This window comes from Marmota marmota, unplaced genomic scaffold (genome assembly GCF_001458135.2).
Source record: "Marmota marmota marmota unplaced genomic scaffold, marMar, whole genome shotgun sequence".
NCBI lineage: Eukaryota > Metazoa > Chordata > Mammalia > Rodentia > Sciuridae > Marmota > Marmota marmota.
This window is the reverse complement of record NW_026000048.1, coordinates 17,635,444-17,655,593: the sequence shown is the minus strand read 5'-3', so window position 1 is coordinate 17,655,593 and position 20,150 is coordinate 17,635,444. Positions and strand designations below refer to the sequence as shown.

General features: G+C 36.3%; 1 protein-coding gene across 11 annotated transcripts in view; it reads right to left on the bottom strand.

The window, feature by feature from the left end:
• Nucleotides 1-542: 542 nt before the first annotated feature.
• Nebl (nebulette) overlaps nt 543-20,150 on the bottom strand; it is a 337,929-nt gene continuing 318,321 nt past the window's right edge. For 9 of the 11 annotated variants that reach the window (XM_048812743.1, XM_048812744.1, XM_015495260.2 and 6 more), the window contains 2 exons: nt 7,689-7,795; nt 543-5,842 (listed from right to left, as the gene is read on the bottom strand). In XM_048812743.1, coding sequence (XP_048668700.1) covers nt 5,666-5,842; nt 7,689-7,795 — 284 coding nt within the window. In that variant the 3' untranslated portion in view covers nt 543-5,665. Of the gene's footprint in view, nt 5,843-7,688; nt 7,796-9,724; nt 14,017-20,150 lie in introns of those variants that run through there. The other 2 variants (XM_048812741.1, XM_048812742.1) reach the window with 1 other exon arrangement.

Sequence of the window (20,150 nt, the reverse complement as noted above, 5' to 3'; positions counted from 1 at the left end):
GGCTAAGACCTAATCTACTGAAATTTATATGAGGGCAAAAATAGGAACTCACTTTTTCAACTATGGGAAAATTGGAGGAGGGAAGCAATTATTTTCTACAACAAATGAGCCATTTTTAGCAGAGAGATCAGAGTATCTTTCCACTTCATGTATTCAATTTGTGCATTTTTTTTTTTGCTCCAAGCTGTTTCTTTCATCTTACGAATACAAGAAAATTAGAATTGTATTAGTGAGGACATGTGAGGAATTCAATCCTGAAAGAAGTTAACTACAATGATGCATGATTGTAGTACTTTGATATGAAATCAGTAAGATACTAAGCTTGAAAAAGCATCATATTATTATCACCTAAATCTAAGTTCATTCTGGGTTGGGGAAGGGGGGCATATTTGAAATGACTGGCCCAAACCAGCATTCAGCTTTGATGCAGTTTAACACGAGTTTAAAACCCAATACCCAGGCTATAGTCGGGTTCGGTAGTGACCCTGTGTCTAGTGACTGGTGCTCCGAGAAACCACGGTGACAGTCAAGAAGTAGAACCATTTTGTTATATCCTGCATTTATTTAAGCAAACCAAATGGGTAATAGGAAATTAATGCATTATAATGTTTTACAAATACAGAAAGAGGAAACAGAATATTTAGACCCTAAAGAGAGTGCATGTGAGAACACAGTTCTACCATCAGAGACCACTTGCAGGGACCCATGGCCAACATATACCCGTTTGTCATTTTTATTCTAACATTGTTCAAGTAGTTTCGATAGATTTACTTTGAAACAAGAGATTTACTTTGAAACAAATACTAATACTAAATGAGTATGGTCGGTTTGTGAGTGACTACACTATACATATTGGAGGCTAGGCTTAATGTATTATTTCAATGCAGGAGAAAGTATGTCTTGTTACACATTTACTGTGACATCCATTGAAATGTGAACTCGTTTGCATAGGTTAGTCCTTTGGGCAGCACGATGTTTCTCTAGTCCACCAAGGCTTAAAAGATTCACAGTGTAGAGGAAAAAAACATGATTAAAGCCTTTCTACTAAAATATATTTTAATAGCTGGTGTTAACAATTTGTATAACAAAAGCCAAACTATATTAATAACATCATATCATTCTGTAAGCCCCTTCATTTGAAAACCATTGTTTCCTTCACAACTGTTATGCTCTCAAAGTTAGTACAGTCTCACAAATTAATCCACCATAACACTACATATTTTGAAGCAATCAGGAGTCAAGCTACACAATGGTTAAATGTGCATTTATATCACAGACCGACAATTCCACACATATCATGCCCATTACATACTGGGTGCTGCTTCCAAAATGCTCAGCTATTCATGGTAGGGTCACTCAGGAATGGGCCTGGGGAGCAGTTTTCTCTTTTCTCATTAAAGTAAATCATTCTTAACAACAATTGGATTACAGTTTATACTATGCAAACTGGATACCACATATCAAACACAAAAGAGCCTATGAAATTCCCATGAATATACTGAAGTAATATGGACAACCAGGGAGAATACGTGCCAGGGATCCTTCCAGGTTTGTGGATTCCAGGAGTCTAAGTTTCATGGAATGATGACCATAAAAAAATAAAAAAATCATACAATGTCTTGACTTTTTTGATCATCAATAGTTGCTCAAAAGGGTCTTAAAGGGCATGGAATACTTCAGAAAGAGATTCTCATTTCAGCATCCCTAAGTTAGTTTACCTAGCTTCTTACTTAGCTAAAGTTTTATCATCATCATGTCATATGACCCAAAACAACCCCTGTCTAGTCACTTTCAGATTATCAGATGCAAAAGTATAATTAACTTATGGAGTTCATCTTATGTAGTGAATTCAGTCTCATAATATAATCATTCTATCTTACAATAGATATTTTAAATCCCCAAATTAGCATTTATTACATCTTAACTATATATAAATCCACAAAGAATGTTTCAGAAATAGATAGCAGAAGTTAGCATTTTATAAAGTTCTAAACCTTTAAAGGTAAAATACAATCAGCTACCACCTTTAATATCTGTCAGGAGCATCCCACTTCCCCACCACAAAAATACGAATCATATAATAAAATATTACTATAGAATAGGCAGAAGCTTGCTTGCTTAGTTTTCTTTCTAAGATCATAATGGATAAACAAGGGCAATTAAAAAGGCACCTTTTTAATATATCTGAATTATGATTTTGGTATAAACCACATCCACTTTCTATAGGGATGTGCTATTGAAGATCACATCCATTTTCTTTATCTTTTCATTAAAAACATTCCATTGGAGATGGATGAACTTGAAAACGAGGTACAACTCTTGAATTTCCACTAACTCTTTTGGAAAAAAAAAAATCTTCTTCCTAATTCCCTGAGTGTTGTAAGGCTCAACACTGAGAGGACCAGGAAAGAAAGAATGTGGTAAAACTGGCAGAACCACATCTTCATCATCTTCAAGCCATGTAAGTAGGAGCAAGAGAGGGGCTGGTCTAATCTCATCCATATTCATACAAGGTGCTTCAAGAAACTGTGCTTCTAAGTCCCTGTGTGGTCTGGAGGTTGGGAGGCATGGTAAGATGCAGGCCTCTGTGGAGGGCTGACAACCAGATAAATATTTCAAACTGGGCTATGCTGCAGATGTGCACACAATAACAAGGAGACATGAAGAACTCACTTTGCCATAGGGGAGACAGCTTTCTAGAGAATAAGAATTAGTAAGTAAAATAAAATAAAACCATATGTACTACAAATACTTATCAATGAAAGCAATATATTCTGTTGCTATCCTTTTCTCAAGAGAAATATGATCCATAAACAGCTTTGTTTTCAGAAACTTTTTAAAAGTGTATCAAACTGTTCCTTGTGCTTTTGTCAGGCTTGAGGGCACACTAAGGAATCGGGTGCATGCTCTCTGTGCTTAGCACTTACACAGCCGCCTTTAACTTGATTTTTAAAAGACGCGTTTTAAAATTCTCCCTTAGCTGTGTTACTTATGAGATATCTGTTGCCAAATTAAAGGTGGGCAGGAGGCATATGGAAAGTAGAAAAGTTGTTCGAGAATGTAGCTTTTTTAAAAAAAAATGAGGCTGTAAAAGTAGCAATTTGGTATCGTGTTGCTTATATTCTGCTGAGATGCTTAATATCCTCACAAGCGTTAGTAACGATACCACTATCGAATTTTAATCTCAAAAGCATGCAATATCTTGTTCTGCCTCAGTCTTTATTGAAAATAACTGCCCTTTAGCTGAATTCTGATCAGATCTTAATTCCTAGAGTCTTGAAGCTGAAACAGCTTGCTATGCAAACATTATATGAAACTTAAAATTTTAGAGCACTAATTCCACATGTACTGACTTCTGCATTTAATGAATCTGATTTTAAAGTCAATGGATAAGAAAAACATGAACCATCAAACTATTACTTTATGGTAACTTTCCTGATGACAAGTATTATTTTAAGTTAGTTCCTTTGAACTTCCTAATATATGTGCTATTTACTAAAAATTGTACCTGTTCTGCCATATTAAGTCCGAAATTTAATCAGTGGCTACTTTTTTTTTTTAAATGATCACCAAAAAGGAGGGAAAAAAAAAAAAAAGAGGTCCACCTGGGCAAAACTTAAAGACATTCTTAATCTAATCAAATTAAGCAGGCTTATTGCCCTTGATTTTAATGCACAAATTTTTGCAAAATTATTGCAAGTTCAGTTGTCTTTGTGCATTTATACAAGACAGCAAAACAGATATAGAGTTTAATCAGTTTAATTATGACTGGCCATTTAAATGACAGAAAATCAGTTGCACTGGCTATCTGGTAATCTGTAAACCTCTTCTAAATACCTCAAGATCTTTGCCTGAATTTTTCTCTTTTAAATTGCATATCAATGTATTGTAGAAACAGCTTTAGTGCAATAAAGCTTATTTTGATCTTTTAATGTAAAAAAGGGGGAAAATTATAGATTTTCAAAAATATGTGCTAACTCTTCCAAGGTGCTAATGAACCAGCTTTGGCCTTTAGACTAGTAAACATTCAAGAAAAGTTGTTTTATAGGTTGTTTTGTTAATTTCCTTGAATATATCAAATAATATGTCCCCAATGCCCATACATTTTATTTTTGCAATTTCATTTTTTTTTTCAGTTTCATCACAACTATAGAGTCAGATTCTACACAAATGCTACCCTGTTGCACGTCACAATAAAGGGCACAATCAGAAAAACACAGAATTGTCAACAGACACCAAACTCTTGGTGACCTTGACTGCAGGCTCCAGGAGAAATTCCAACACCCACCAGCAAAGGTTACACTTATGGCTGTGAATCTAGCAAATGCCTGAAAAGTCACCCAAAACATGCCAACCATGTCTTTTTCAGTAGACAAACTGTTTGGCTTGTACTGAAAAATCTCTGATGACATTCCTATGAAAGTGATTTAGAAAATAAAAATCACAGAGTAGAAAGAAAGTCTTTTTGATTAACCAGTCTTAATGGCTAGAATCCCATTCCAGAATTTGAAGACCATTTTCCAAAATAAGAAAACCAGACCATCTCTATATGGAGTTGGTAACTTTTGTTTGCTGGGGTTTTTCCTAGTACACTCTATATGCCATTTTTTCCACTGGATTCTATTAAGTTTTCTTCACTTTTAAATCAACAGCAGCATTAAGTTAATGAAAGCCGCTCAATAAATACCTAAATCACTTATTTATTAGAGTATACGTCTATTTCCTAAGGTGTAAATCCTTCAAAACTACAGTGCAATACAGCAGGAAAATCTCAAGCAACTTCTCAATATATGTTTTTCTGATGCGCTGGCAGCTACAGGGGAGGGCTTTGGATATCAGCCACACTGTTTGCTTTTAACAACAGGAATGGGCAGTGCAGCTGTCTATGATACAGAAACTTGAACCTACGTGACATGCAACAGGGTAAACACTACTAGGGAAATAATACAGATGACATTAATCTTTGCCCTTTACAGAGTAGCTGTGAAGTTATTTGGTCCTGATGTTCTGTGGAACTGGGCAGTACTTGAGTCCACAGAATGTAAATGGGGAGTAGGATATGCCTTGGTGCAAGTGAGAAATAAACAGATTCCAGTCAGCCTTGGGATCCAGGAAATTTCCTGTTGGGTCCCTAAGGCTACCAGTCAATAAAATTTTAAGCAGACTATCATTCTGCCACTGCTTACATTTTATTATAGTAGGCAATTTTCAGTTGAACTGGAAATTGCCTAATGACTCAAAAGCTAAACGGTTTTTAAATTATTGGCTGTGTTACTGAGTTGAGAATTGGCTTCTGGTGATTCCAAAGTGACAGCTAAGAAGTTTCACACACTCATTACATTGAAGGGACAATCAACGTCTCTATTAAAGTCTACAAAAATACATTTCCCAGAAGGGTTCAATCACCAATCAAAGGAAACCACAAACACAATTAGCAGCACCAGGTCTCCAGACAGTAATGATTTTTGTTTACAGGAATTACTGAATATGCTGCTCTAGTCGGCCAAAATTCACTCCTCCTTCCTGGTACCTGTGTGTCTAATTGTCAAAGTAAGGATACATTGTTGTAAAATAATTGCCAAGTTGCTTAAAAGTGTCTTCTATCTTTTAAAAAGATTGGGTTTGGGATACATTAGAATAAAGCTCAAAGGGCAAGGAGACGGAATTAATTCACAAACTCGATGTAATTTGCTGGGAGCATGCCCGTTCTCCCAGTTCTCTGCACTGTGCCATACATCCAGCCGTCATCGATGGGCTGCACGTTGACGATGTAGTCGCCATCTCGGAAGGAGACCTCATCCTCATCCTGGGCACTGTAATCGTACATAGCTCGGTAGGTCCTCTGAGGAGGCAAGAAGGAATGACACAATGAGTACCAGGATTGTCACAGCCACACATGCTAGCCACAGCAGACCCTCCCACACATAGAGCAAGACCAGGAAGGACTTCCAGGATGTTGCATTGGGGAAATCTGTAAACCAGAGTCTAACATCTAATTGTGTTGATCTTCACTTTATCAGTCTAAGAGGAAGGGGGGAACTTAACATTGGAGGGTCGGAGCAGAGATAAAGACAACAGAATAGCTAGAAAAGACAGTGAGGAGAGACAATCATCATCATCATCGTCGTCGTCGTCATTGTCACCATCATCATCTAGCCTTCAAAAGTAGGCTTTGAAACAATAAAGCTGACTTCCCCAGTTTCAGATGGTCCCAGAAACTAGATTATGTAGATTCTCCCTGTTCCATAGTCTCCAGATGACAAACCCATCACAGCGGCAGACAGGGCCTGAACCCACTGCCCCTCTGCTACTGGTCCCTCCTAATAGAGTCAAGGAATCTTTCCTAAATAGGTAATAAGAATTTCTGTTTCCCTTTTTTAAAAAAAAATGTAAAACAAATTTTTTAAAAAATTATATACTCCCTTTACAGTTGTTGTATCACAATGATAGAAACGTAATATAAAAATGTTCTGAATATGGAGGTTCATATAACTAAATCCTTGTTATAATGAGGAATTTTGAGTATTCCTATATTCATTTTTGTTTAACAATAAGAATTTAGCTAATATTAACCACCAGAAAAATCTCAAAAACAGCATTCATGGGCTGAGGAAACTGGCTGGGACATCAAGACACTTGTACCAATTATCTTACAGCTTAGAAAAGTGGCATGTTCCTAAGTGTTTGACAAAGGCCAAGGGACTGTGATAGGGCTGGGAAAAGCCATTTCAGTATGAGAGGTGAAGCATAACTTGATGACCTCAAGTACTGCTTCCAAACTTGACACTGAATTAATCTATCAAGATTTCAAGATTTCTGATGGCCGGGCACAGTGGTGCATGGCTGTAATCCCAGCAGCTCAGGAGGCTGAGGCAGGAGGATCTTTAGTTCAAAGCCAGCCTCAGCAACCTTGAGGTGCTAAGCAACTCATTGAGACCCTGTCTCTAATAAAATACAAAATAGGGCTAGGGATGTGGCTCAATGGTCAATTCCCGGTAATTGATGATCATCAATTACCCAAGTTCAATCCCCACTACTTCGCCTCCCGCAAAAAAAAAAAAAAAAAAAAAAAAAAAAAAGACTTCAAAGATTTCAAGATTTTCAACAAGGGGACTTGAAGACCTTTTTTTCTCCAAAAATACATCTTTAACTGACACATAGTAATTGTACAAATTTATGGGCTACAGTGCAGCCCATTTTGAAGCATGTCTACAATGCATCATGATCAGATCAGGGTAACTGGCAGATCTATCACCCCAGACATTTATCAATTCTTTGTGTTGGGAACATTCAAAATCCTATTAGCTATTTTAGTAGAATTATATCAGCTCCATGGCCATCTTGATGATCATCAAGGTTAACTCATTAATATGACCATTAAATATTTGTACCTTTTTAGTCCTAAATGAAGATTCTATAATTGACTAATACCAATCATGATCACATTAAGATGTCTAACTAATAGATTTCTTGTACATTTGATTATTTCATACAATGCCTACTAATGCCTTCCTTTCTGAAAGCTTTACCTATATATTTTTGGCGTTCCTTTGAAAGAGTTGTATAAATGGCAACACGTCACCATTGATCTCCAATGCTCCATCAGCATTTCAAATGTATTCCACGTGCATTTGTATTTTTGAGGTAAAATGGGAAGACCAGGTAGGAACACTTTAAATGACACTTACTAGATTTGGTGAGTGCTGCATAGACCTCATGGATGACACACTGGTCTGGTGCATGTACCCATAGCCTTGGGAATGGCTTTGCTGGTAAGCTCCAGGGAGAACAGGCGCTGCACATGAAACACACACACAGATTCCACAGAGTTAGCTTTAAAACACCCCTCCCCAATGAACCCTCAAAGAGGCTTCATGCTCTGCTAGAAGCTTCAGAAAACAAATGCTTTTGGCAGTGTCATGTGAAATTTGAGTAGCAGTGTTATAAGCAATCTCTTGATTAGTCCAAATCTCAGTAATTAAGGACATTTTTTAAAAAAAATCAGTTAAGCATGCAGCAAATTATATTTTAAATATTTTATTACTCTTATAGATACTATGTTAAAATGATGTAAACACAAAACAAAAATTTCCAATAATCCCTTAACAAAATCATGTTTTTATTTGTACATGTCATTCTTATAGGCATTTTCCAAAATAAAAATAAGAATGTTAAAGGAATTTAATTAGTTTGCCAAACCAATGGCAGAATATCAATATTTTCAGAGTGATTCTCATATAATGGATACTTTCAATACTAAGATATACAGCTGAATGTTACTTTAACAAAGATGATAAACAAAACATATGTTTAGCAATGTATGACTGCTCAGTAATTATCAGTACAAAGTTTATACCCTTTAAATAAAACTTTATATAGAATACATGAATTCTCCTTTTTGACTATAAGTCATGACTAAGTAAGTTATTTGAGTATTTTTTTTTACTAAAGCCTGAGGAACAAGACCACTTAAAGAATTTCATACACATTACCTATGTTTTAAAAGAAAGAAAGAAAGAAAGAAAGAAAGAAAGAAAGAAAGAAAGAAAGAAAGAAAGAAAGAAAGAAAGAAAGAAAGAGTATCTGCCAGGCGTGATGGTGCACATCTGTAATCTCAGTGACTCGGGAGGCTGAGGCAGGAGGATCGCAAGTTCAAGACCACCCTCAGCAATTCACCCTGAGCAACTTAGTGAGACCCTGTATCAAAATAAAAATTAATAAGTTCTGGGGATATATCTCAGTGGTTGAGCACCCCTGAGTTCAATCCCCAGCACCAAACAAACAAACAAAAAGGGATCAAATGAGATTTACTCAGTTTGTGCTGTCCTCACCACCAATTATGGCACTCAAAACACACAGTTTCTGTTTTGAAGAACTTTGAAAAAAACTCTGATTTCTAGAGAAACCAACACAGAAGTTAGATAAAATCTCAACAAAATCAAAAGACATAGTTGCATGTGTTTCTCTATATATTTAAATATTTGTAACCAGAAAACAGCTATAAATGAAGGTAATTTAGTAGCATGCCCTTCATTGTTTTGAAAAAGTATATATTACATTAATAAAGGTTATACTAAATATGTGTTATTAAATCCCTAATAGTTTGCCATTTTCATTTAACCAAGTTGCAAGATATAGTAATTGTAATGGGTTGATTTTTTGAAGACAGGTTTTATAATAAAAGAAATCAGCAGATGTAATTCTTGGGTGTTATAATACTTTTCACAAATAAATTTATTCTAATGACACACAAGATCATTGATACTTTAAAGTATCTTACTGATCAGAAAGTTATAAAACCTTGCTGTGTTCCCCCAATATTGAATAGGGATTCTTTTAATAGTTCTTGAGTGAATTTATGTTACAAACTGGTATGAATTTTATTTAACGTCAAGATAAGGCATCTAAGAGGAATTGCCAAGATCTTTACATAGTGTACATTGTAAAGTTATTAAAATAGCATTAAACACCAAATACTTCAGAAAACAGCACTTTTCAAGATTATCAACACAACTTAAATATTTCATGTCAAGGGATGTTAAGGAAATTGTCAAAATCCACTCACAATGAAAAATCAAGAAATTTCCATAAATATTTAGGTCCCCTTACATAGCTAGGTAGAAGGTCTTCTTTGTGTATTGAAGACTGCATTGACTTTCAACTCTCAGCAAACACTTACTAGCTAATGTGCACACAGCTTCTGCATTGCCTGACACATAGTAAGTCTCCGTAATGGCTAATAATTATGACTGTCCACCATGTTCAAGGCATGCCAGGCATAAGAGAAGTGACAAAGACAACTGTCCTGGAGCCAGGATGGTCCTGGGAAACTGGACCTTTACCCAATTAAGCAAATGGCTCTGGATACTTAGGGCCTTTTCAATGACAAGCATAAATCAGTGATTTTATCCATATACCTGGGTCTGGCAGTTGTAAACTTGTTTCTAATCATTTAAACTAGTTATTTCTTCATTAATTATTATTTGAATCTATCTACAAATTCTAAAGATTAAATATAAATGCCTCTGTTCATGTACTTAAGAAAATTAAATTCTAATCCATTGTTATACTAATTAACTATGAACTTTACTTTTTTTGGTACAGAGGATAAACTGTCTCAAAATATTTTGGAATAAAACTTTCAGGAAAGGACATTGAAAAAAAATATGCTAACTCAGAATCTGTAATACATTTATTTTCACAGTTTATAAATCACAATTCCAATTCTGTTCCTGTAGGTAGTGACCATTCAAGAATGTTCTATTCTTGAATTATATTCTCTAATTTGGGATTTCAAAAATGGTGTGTATATTCAATGGCTGAAATCTGCCCTTCAAAGAGAAGCAGTAGTTATTGTTATTGAGTAAAATAAAGAAAGTAATGTGTTAGTCCTCAATAGGTGTGGGTTGGAGAGAGCCGGGAGAGAATTTAGAATGAGACACTACAGAATAGCTTTTATCCATCTAGCCCTACTGGTTTCTCTTCATACTTTTATTGATTATTCTTATTTCTCTCCTTGGCTGAATTACTTAACAAAAAGTTCCTTTGGGGTTATAAAACCTTGTTATCTACTTTATACCTGGTGCAATAAGAAGCTCCTATTAGGAGCTGTGAAAAATATAACTGAGAGCCTAGAGGAATCAATTTAGTAAAAACAAATGTCAATGCTAAAAGAGGCAAAACATTGCTTTTCTGTAGTTATGCCTCATGGATTTTTTTTGGAAACAGATAAAACAAGCAAAAGGAAATTTAAAGTGATGGCTTCAAAAATTCAGTTTGTTAAGAATTCAGTTGAAAGATAGTCATTCCACATATGGGATTTCTTCCACGAAATGTAGAATGCAAACTATTTTTCAAAAGGCAAGACATCAGGCTAACTTTGCAACAAACAAGGACATCTTGGAAAAGAGAAAAACACATGGTGTCCTTTCATTAAACTGGTGGTCAGATTTCTTCAGCATTGATATTGAACAAGAAAGGTGCAATGGTATTCCAACCCAAGTGGCTTGAATTTGACAGTTTTATTTCCACAACATCAAAGCCACAAAACAAGAGCTTTTGTTAACCTAAGACAACAACAAAGCTCAGAAGTTTGACTCAACTTTCATTTCACATTGGTGAGATCATTGACCAGAGATCTGGAAGCTAACTAAAGCACCAAGCGTTTCAGGCAGTCTTTGGGATGTCTTCCTATTCTTATGAAACCAAAATGTCTCCTCCTAGTACACAGCAGAATTATTCCAAAAACATCCCATATATATTGCATATATTTTTACACATGTAATTTTTGGGTTTGGGTTTTGTTGTTGTTTTGCAGTGCTGGGAGTGAAGCCAAGGCCTCTACCACCCCCAGCCCCCAATATTTTCATTTAAATGTTTATTTTTAAAGTGGAAAGAAATAAAACTAAAATAAAGAAGTGTGTTGATTTCAAGATCACAAAATAGAAGGTGAGAAGGGAGGAAAACATTTTTAAGAGGTTTAAGAAATCTGGAACTGGGGCTGGGATTGTGGCTCAGTGGTAGAGCACTTGCCTAACACATGTGAGGCACTGTGTTTGAGCCTCAGCACCACACAAAAATAAAATAAATATTGTGTTCATCTACAACTAAAAACATATTTTAAAAAATCTGAAACTGAAGAAAAGGAGAAGATCTATGCAAATTTACAGAGATTAAAATTAGTGGATCAAGGATATGAACCCATAGTAAGGGGAGAAAGTTACCCCCAAAGAGGTTCAATTTGGGGGACACACCCATAGCTGGTCAAGGAAGAGAAGGAAGTGTCCTTTCACATGTACAGTGCTTGTATGCTGCTCTTTAATTATCACAACAACTATCCAAAAATAGGTATTGCTCCAACTTGACATAATAGTGAAAAATAATAGAAGTTCAAAAATTAAGCAGGGTGACAACAGAACAATTATTTTTGCTAGGGAAGGCACAGTATAGGTCTCAAGTCATTAAAGACAAGGTGGAAGGCTTAAATGACTACAGACTTCAGTATATGGTCAAAGTCAACTTGTCCAAAAAAAGTCTTTATTGACTATAAATATAACATGAACTGAGAAAATAATTTTGGGGGCTTTCTCCCCTTTATTTTTAAAATCCAGTATAAGGAGAAAATCACTCTTGAAAAATTTTCCAATAAAGGATACAGGATCCAACGAAATGATCACCATTATTCTCTAATACCAGTTTTATCAGCTAATGTGTGTCAAAGAAATTAATGTTCTGATGTTTTGTTTTGTTTTTAGCACAGGAATCTTTATTTAGACAATCGAAGAGGGATTGCTAAAAGACAAAGTATAAAGGGCTGCTCATTAAAAGTGAATATTAAACAATAAGACAGATTCTAATTAGATCCCATCGAGTTCATGAGCAAGGTGGCCAAGCTAATTGGTAATAAAATAGTTCCACAATGTGGACCTTTAGGCTGAAATATCTCTTAAACACATCATTGAGTTTCATGTCAGAGCTTCAAGTCTTCATGGCAACTAAGTCCCCCCCACAAGCCATAAATGGGCACTAAAACCATGGAGTTGATCCCTAATCTAACAACAAGATGCTATTTCTTAGTCTGAGAGAATTCTTAACACTATAAAAATTTTTCTTTCTCTGAAGAAAACAGAAACAAGCCATATTACTTCTAGGTTTTAGTTTGTTGGTTTTTAATGACAAGTTATGAATAAATTACTACCTAAGGAACAGGCTTACTGCATGATAAACTAGGAATTAATAGACTTTAACAGAAAAATGATATGATCCACAGGTGAGTAAAAACCATCACGTTTAAAGACACACCTGATCATCATCATAATCCAAACTAATCGCTCAATCTTTGGAAATATGCAAAAAAATAAAATTCATCAACATTTCATATATTAAATTTTCCACCCCAGCAGGGTCCATGAACCATGTGAAGGAATTGTGGGAAGAAACCCGAATTGAAAGGAAGTTCATTAGTGAGAAATTAGAAGGTTAATATGACCACTCCTGGTAAGACAAGTGCCACAAGACCATGAAGGGACATGGACCCTGCTTCCCAGGGGCTGACCAGAGTAGGAGCTGGTCACCATTAAGAGAGGGGGAATGTGAAGACAAAAACATGTCTTTGCAAAATTAAAACTTCTCTCTCAAGCTAATGCTATATTTCTGACAATTTCCTCCCTCTACACTACCATATTATTTGTGTTAATTTTCTACTCTTCACTAAATTTAATTACTATATAATAATATAGAATATTACTACTTTATAAAACTAATAAGACCTTTTAAGATTGCAAATCATTCTTATTATGGTAAAGTATACACATCATACAATTTGCCATCTGAACCATTTTTAAGTGTACAGTTCTTTGCCATGAAGTACATTCACATCATTGCACAACCACCAGTCCCTTAAGAAAATACGAGTTATATAAAAATAATTAAGCACCTAGGTGCATAGCCCTCTGGAAGTTAACAAGGAAAATTTGTAAATAAGATTTCACTTCCCCAAGAATACAAAATAGGCAAACAGTAAAAGTTAAATAAGATAAATGCTCACAATTAGGGGGACCAATTCAGTTTGCTCAGGGCATACCCAGTTTTCGCACAGAGAGTTGGGCTTCCTAGGAACACCCTTAGTCTGAGGCAATTTGGGACATCCAATTCCCCTATTTAGAGTGTGCCAGGCCCTGTATTTAGCATGTCATGTGCAAAAACTGTTGTGAATGTCACCATGATCTTCATTTTACAGAAATAGTATATGAAGGTTAGTGAGGTTAAGGAACCAGGTAGAAATCAGAGCTGGCTGGGAACCAGGTTTTAGTGTCAGTGGTCCAAACTCTTGACTGTACCACACCAAAATGATGTTGGAAGACATGGCAAGACGGGGTAAGATCCATTTCAAAATAACCACTGTGGATTCAGGAAGTGCAAGAGTACTGCGGTCTGGAGAGCAGAGAAACTTCCAGGAGTGACTGAGGACATGATCTGAAGTCTGAAGACAAGGCAGTCCATCTTATCTGCTGGGGGCTGGCAGGAGTGGGAGGGAGAGAAAGACAAACAACTTGAAGGTTAAGAGCTCAGGTTGAGCAGCAAGTCGGGCTTGCTAGGCTCACAGAGGTTCCTCTATTTGTCACTGGCTTATGTTGTGGTTGGGGGTTCAGTTTTGGGCAATAAACCCAATGAAAAAGCTGACGCTTGTGTGGTTGATCAAACAAGCCAGAACATCTCCGGAAGAGACCATAGTAGCAATCATTCCTTCACTTTTGGAAAAGGAAGCTCAGATCACTTCTGAAGCAAGAGATTACAGGGTTTTTGTTGTTTGTTTGTTTGTTTGTTTGTTTTTGTCATTTTGGACTCTGAAAAGTCTAAAAGAAAGGGAAGGAGGGAATGAGGAGGGAGAGAAAAAGATTGATTTTTCTTTCTTCTTCCCACTGACAATACCATTCTATTTTGTCCAGGGAAATTATCAAGTCATTCATCTTTCTCTATATGAATAATTTCAAGTTTATGTCCAATAAATATTACAGCTCCTAATGCAACTTTGACTACTTTCCAACTGAGCAATGACTACCCCCATTATGACGACACCCAACATTGAAAATCATTTTGTACAATACCCAAAAAAATGCACCCCAGGACAGCATCAAAATAGTGATCAGCATTACTGCCACAGACATATTAAGGATTTAGTTGAACATATAATTAAATATAAGATACAATTGAACCATTTTCTTCCCTAAATTTAGATAATCAGATTTATAACATTGCTTAAAGTATAAATTGAATAATTAAAGAATCTTTATCATCTTTCAACGGCAAAAGGAAATATACCTACATTGTAGTTTTGTATCTAACCTTACATGTTACATTTCAAAGCATCTTATTTATATGTTTGGCTTAGTTATCTAAGTCCTTCTAAAATATTATTTTGGAGACTCTACAGTTCCTAAGTACTGACAAAACATAAAATTAGTTACATCTTAAATTATTTGCCAGTTAAATTTGATAATTCCCACAAGCCCAGAAAAGCAGTACATTGTGATTTCAAAGCTAAGTGGTTTTTCTCTAGGAAAAAAAAATGAGTCTGTGAATATTCTCTGACAGAACTGAACTAAGACATAATATGGTTTAAGTAGGACTAGACACTTCAGGTTTAAGAATGCCTGCTATTTTGCTTAAGAATAATCTAGCCAAATTACCCCTGCATTTGGATTTGAATTTCAACTTGCATTCTTTTTCTTTCTCAGAGATGCTGCTTATTTTAGCTATTTAAGCTGGGATAAACTCTCCAACTTGTAACTCTAATTCAAACCACTAATATAAGTAGGATCATTGCTATAAAAAGGGAACTAATTTCTGTCCCAAATTAGAGTCTTTAATGATATTTCCATGACACATGGTCCTTAACGGTATGTAGACACACGTATGCACTATCCCCAAAGAATAAGAAAATAAAGAATGTAGAGTATGGAGACAGCTTCTCTTTCTCCCAATAGCTCAGCTTCACAGGAAACGTATTTCCTCATGCTCTACTGCTTGCTACTTGAAGAATCAGCTGCCTCTTCCTCACAGGCATCTCGGACCCTCTGAACCTTGGCCAATCAATGGAAGTCAGACATGCATCCTCAAACAAATGCTGCTCATTACGACCTGACCCCTTCCTCCACGCAAAAAGGGAAACTTACAACCTTTCATTTCATTTCAATGAAGAGAGAGAATATGAGTTTCTCCAAAGCTTCAAATTCAAGCAGAAGCCTGAAGGTTTTTCTTGACGGAGGAACAGAAATAAATTTTTCTAATAATTTATAATGTGTACCTTCCATGGGCTCTATGTACTGGTTAGATGCTTAGGTTTAATCATGCAATAGCCTACTAGTTGGATTTCATATTAAAAAGGAACAGTAAGTCATCTTTTACTGATTACTTTTATCACAGAAATTTATTTTATAATCAACTCTTCAAATCTTCCTAAACACAAAACATCGCGTTTGGGTGAGATAAGAACAAACGTCTCAAATTCAGTTTGAACATAACAATACTCAAGTATGGTTGGGAAGTAGCAGAACTGAGATTCTCTGGTTGAATGAATTTTCTTTGGAAACGCTCCTTTAGGAAGAAGTTGGATATTTTGGGGAGAGAGAAGTAGAGTCAGGGGTCACCAATTAGTAATGATAAAATTAAATTAGTGTCTAAAATAGAAATATTAGCAAATTTTTTGAATGAAGATGAATACTTCTAAATCAGAAGTGTATTTTCTTTTCCTTTTTTAAAAAATAAATTAGATAGTATATTTAAGGTTTAAAACATGATAGTATAGGATATATAAAGATAGATAGTAAAATCATTACTGTAATGAAGTAGATTAACATATCTATCATCTCACACAGTTACTTTGTATATATATATATAAGAAAAGCAGCTAAAATCTACTTGACAAAAATCCCTAATAAAGCACATTTTTATTAGCTGTGGTCCTTCTATTGTGCATTAGATCTCTAGGCTTGCTCATCCTGCAGACCTGCTAGCCTATACCCTCTGACCATCATTTCCCCATCCCCTCCCTCATCACCATCATGACAACCCTTGTAATATTCTCTATTTCTGTATATTTAAACTCTTTTTTTAAAAAAATATTTTTTTCTGCACATAACCTTGGGCAATATTTTTCTTTCTGTGTCTGGCTTATTTCAGTTAGTCCTCCAAGTTCATCTCTGTTGTGGCAAATATCAGGATCTTCATTTTTTAAGGCTGAATATGGATGTGTTACATGTTCTTTATTCACCCATTGATTGGCATTTAGGTTGTTTTTATATCTTAATGATTGGGAGGGAATAATGCTACACTGGGGACATGGAAATTCAGACAGCTTTACATAGTAAGTGATTTAATCTCCTTTGTTTATATACCCAGAGGAGGAATTGCTGGGTCATATGGTTGTTCTATTTTTACTTTCTTAGAAACCTCCATATTGTTTTCCCTAATGACTGTAACAATACATTCCCACCAACAGTGAATCCGTTTCCTTTTCCAGGAGTAGATTATCTAGTAGGCAGTTCTGTTTATCTAATTTAAAAGCTAAGCTTATGATTAAAAACCGAAAACCCTGAACCAGTGGCAAGATGCCATCTATAAAATCATAAAAACTGATTTATTGTTGATTTTTCTCTTCTCACTCATGAGAAGAGAAAAATCAACAAAAAAATTAATGCAAACACTAGGCAAATAATTGTGACTTTGCAGATATTATTCATATTGAGAGATTTGGAAATAATACTGGTTAGATATATATCCATCATTTTCAAAATATATTAATAGCTTATTATTACATTGTACCTGTGCTTAATATTTCTGTTCTCAATGTAATGATAATTTTATCTTTTAAGGATGTCTACTGTCCTGAGAAACTCACCACATCCCTGTGACCTACACTGTGCCTAGGTATGAGAGGAGCTGCTCTCGCCCTGTATTTCCTTCCCTTCATCATTCATTTACTGAGCACTCCTGGTCCTGTGCTAAAGTACCAAGATGAAAGCCATGACACATTCACTCCCTGTCCCATGGAGTTCCTGATCTCAATAACCAGAGTACACGGAGATAAAGGCCATAATAAAGGAGGGATGATTCTAGAATTCTGATGAGCACATTTATTTTGTGAGTCCCTACTGAGTCCTACAGAATCACAAGAAAAATAAACCATTGGGGTGAGAAGTATTTATATGAGAACAGAAGTACTAACATTGGAATCATTTACTGCTTTCCTGGTTATGAAAGATCATTGGCTGACTCTGGCTTAGACAGCGGTCACAATAGTATGTTCCAGTTGGATTTTTTTAGTTTTCGGCGGACACAACATCTTTGTTTGTATGTGGTGCTGAGGATCGAACCCCGGCCGCACACATGCCAGGTGAGCACGCTACCGCTTGAGCCACATCCCCAGCCCAAGATTATTGCTTTTTTTTTTTTTTAAAAAAAAAAGGCAAAAATCTGCAAGTGGTATGATTATTCTCAAATCAAATTAGCTTTAATTAGACAATAAAACTAATGTGAAGTTGCATTGATTGGGTATGGGTATCAAAGCAAATTCTTTACATTTTGGGTTAAACTTAGACTTGTGCATATTTATGTACTCAACAATATTTATTGGGTATCTATAATCCAGGTGCTGATTGCAGAATTTCTATATCAAAGAAATAGAAAGCAGACAAAAAGATTATATTCTAATAGAGTTTTATTCTGGGGGAGACAGATACTATATGAATTAATGAACACTAATAAAATGGCAGTGGTAAAAAGAGTTTAGGAGAAAAATAAAGCAGGGAATAGGGAGTTATGGGCGTGTGTGGGATGAGCGGTCCAGGAGAGTCTTCATGATTACCTGGCATCTAATCAGAGACCCGGAGGAAGTGAGAAAGGCACAACACTGGGGGAGTATTCCAGAAAAGGGCCCAGTGATTGCAAAGGCTCAGGGTGAGAGGACTTCTGTCATCCTAAAGTAGCCAGGAGGGCTGTATGGCTAGAGTCGGGAGGCCGATGGAAGATACAATCAGAGATATGATCAAGGACGAGGGAGACTTATCACCAGATCATGCAATCCCTTGTAGATTATAAATTTGGGGTTAAGTCTAAGAGTGACTGCAAGCCATTAGAATATGTTGAACAAGGCTGTAATGAGATCAGGTGTAGATTCTTCAAGGATCATTTTGCCAATGGGGTGAGGTCAGCCCAATGCAGGTAAGAATAGAATCATAAAGACCAGGAGCATATTTTACAATCACAGTGAAACAGGATGGTGATTCTCTCTGGGTGCAACCGAAGAGGTGATAGGTGACTGGATTGGGGATTTTGAAGATACAGCCATCAGTTTTATAGATAGATCAGATGTGAAGTGTGAGAGGAAGAAAGGTGATAAAGTTGATTCCCAGGTTCCTTCCCCAATATTAGCTGGGGGGTGAACACAAAGAACAGGCGAGGATTTTTTTTTTTTTTTTTTTGGTGGGGGAGATAGGAAATAAGTTCTTGGTTTCAGATATAAGATTTGAGATGCCCATTAAACACCCTGAAATTGGATATTTCATGTGGAGTCTGAAAGCCGTTATAGTAGGAAGGTGCTTTGGTTTGATGTCTCTGATCTTTTACCTAAATGAAAAATGTCAAGGATAAGGGACATTGTAACGTTGGACATAAAAATCCACAGTGCCATTTCTATACAATTGGCTCCTCTGGAGGACTGCTAAGAAGGCCTCCTGTTCTCTTGATGCCCAAGTAGTCATCCCCTCAGTAGCATCTAAACCACCTAAGGCAGCCCAGATTCTCAGAAAACACTCGAGTACCTACAAGTCTAGGTGACTGGTCCTCTAAAGAACCTGTAAATCTCCAGCAGGAGAAAGCCCAAGAAAAGTGCCCTGGGGTTACATGCAACTGAATTCTGTCTCTGCAGAGGTTGAACTCAGCCCTACCTACCCTCTGGTTCTGGGCTCTTCTTCAGCCCATGTGAAGACACACACAGCCTAGGCTCAAGAGGCATCAAGCCACACCAAGTCCCCAATATGCTACACTCTCTCCTATGCCATTTTTTCTGCCTAAAACACTCCTTACCCTGTTCTCTGCCTGGCTAATTCTGATCCTGGATAATACTCCCTCATGACACCTTCCTGAGTGCAATGATTTTCGCCATCTGGTTCACCAAATAGAATACGATGAGCTCTTTGAAGACAATAGATGTATTTCTTTTATATGTGGGTTCCCAGCATCTCACACATATGGGAGAGAATCAATATTTGTTGTCTGAGCAAATGGAGCAATGGGTACCACTAAAACAGGAGGGCAAATGGCTACCTAATGAGCTCACTGCCCTCTTGGCACCATTTGGATGATAGGTTGAGTTCCAGAATGTTCTGAAGCAACTCTTACAAGTTAATCTCTTTTGAAGACATATTAAGTGAGATACAGCGCTAGAAGCACAGCCCAGCTAGGCTAGGTTAAACCCCACAGAATTCAGAAACTTGCTTTGGGTCAGTGAAGGCAGGACTAGGTCATTCCAATAAGATTCTTTCACAGCAAAATGACAAAGTTCACAAGGCTGCAAAACTGAAAAAGTCTATTTCGAAAAGTGCATCTGTTTTTCATTTCACTCCTATACCCTTTTATGCTCCAGAGGAAAA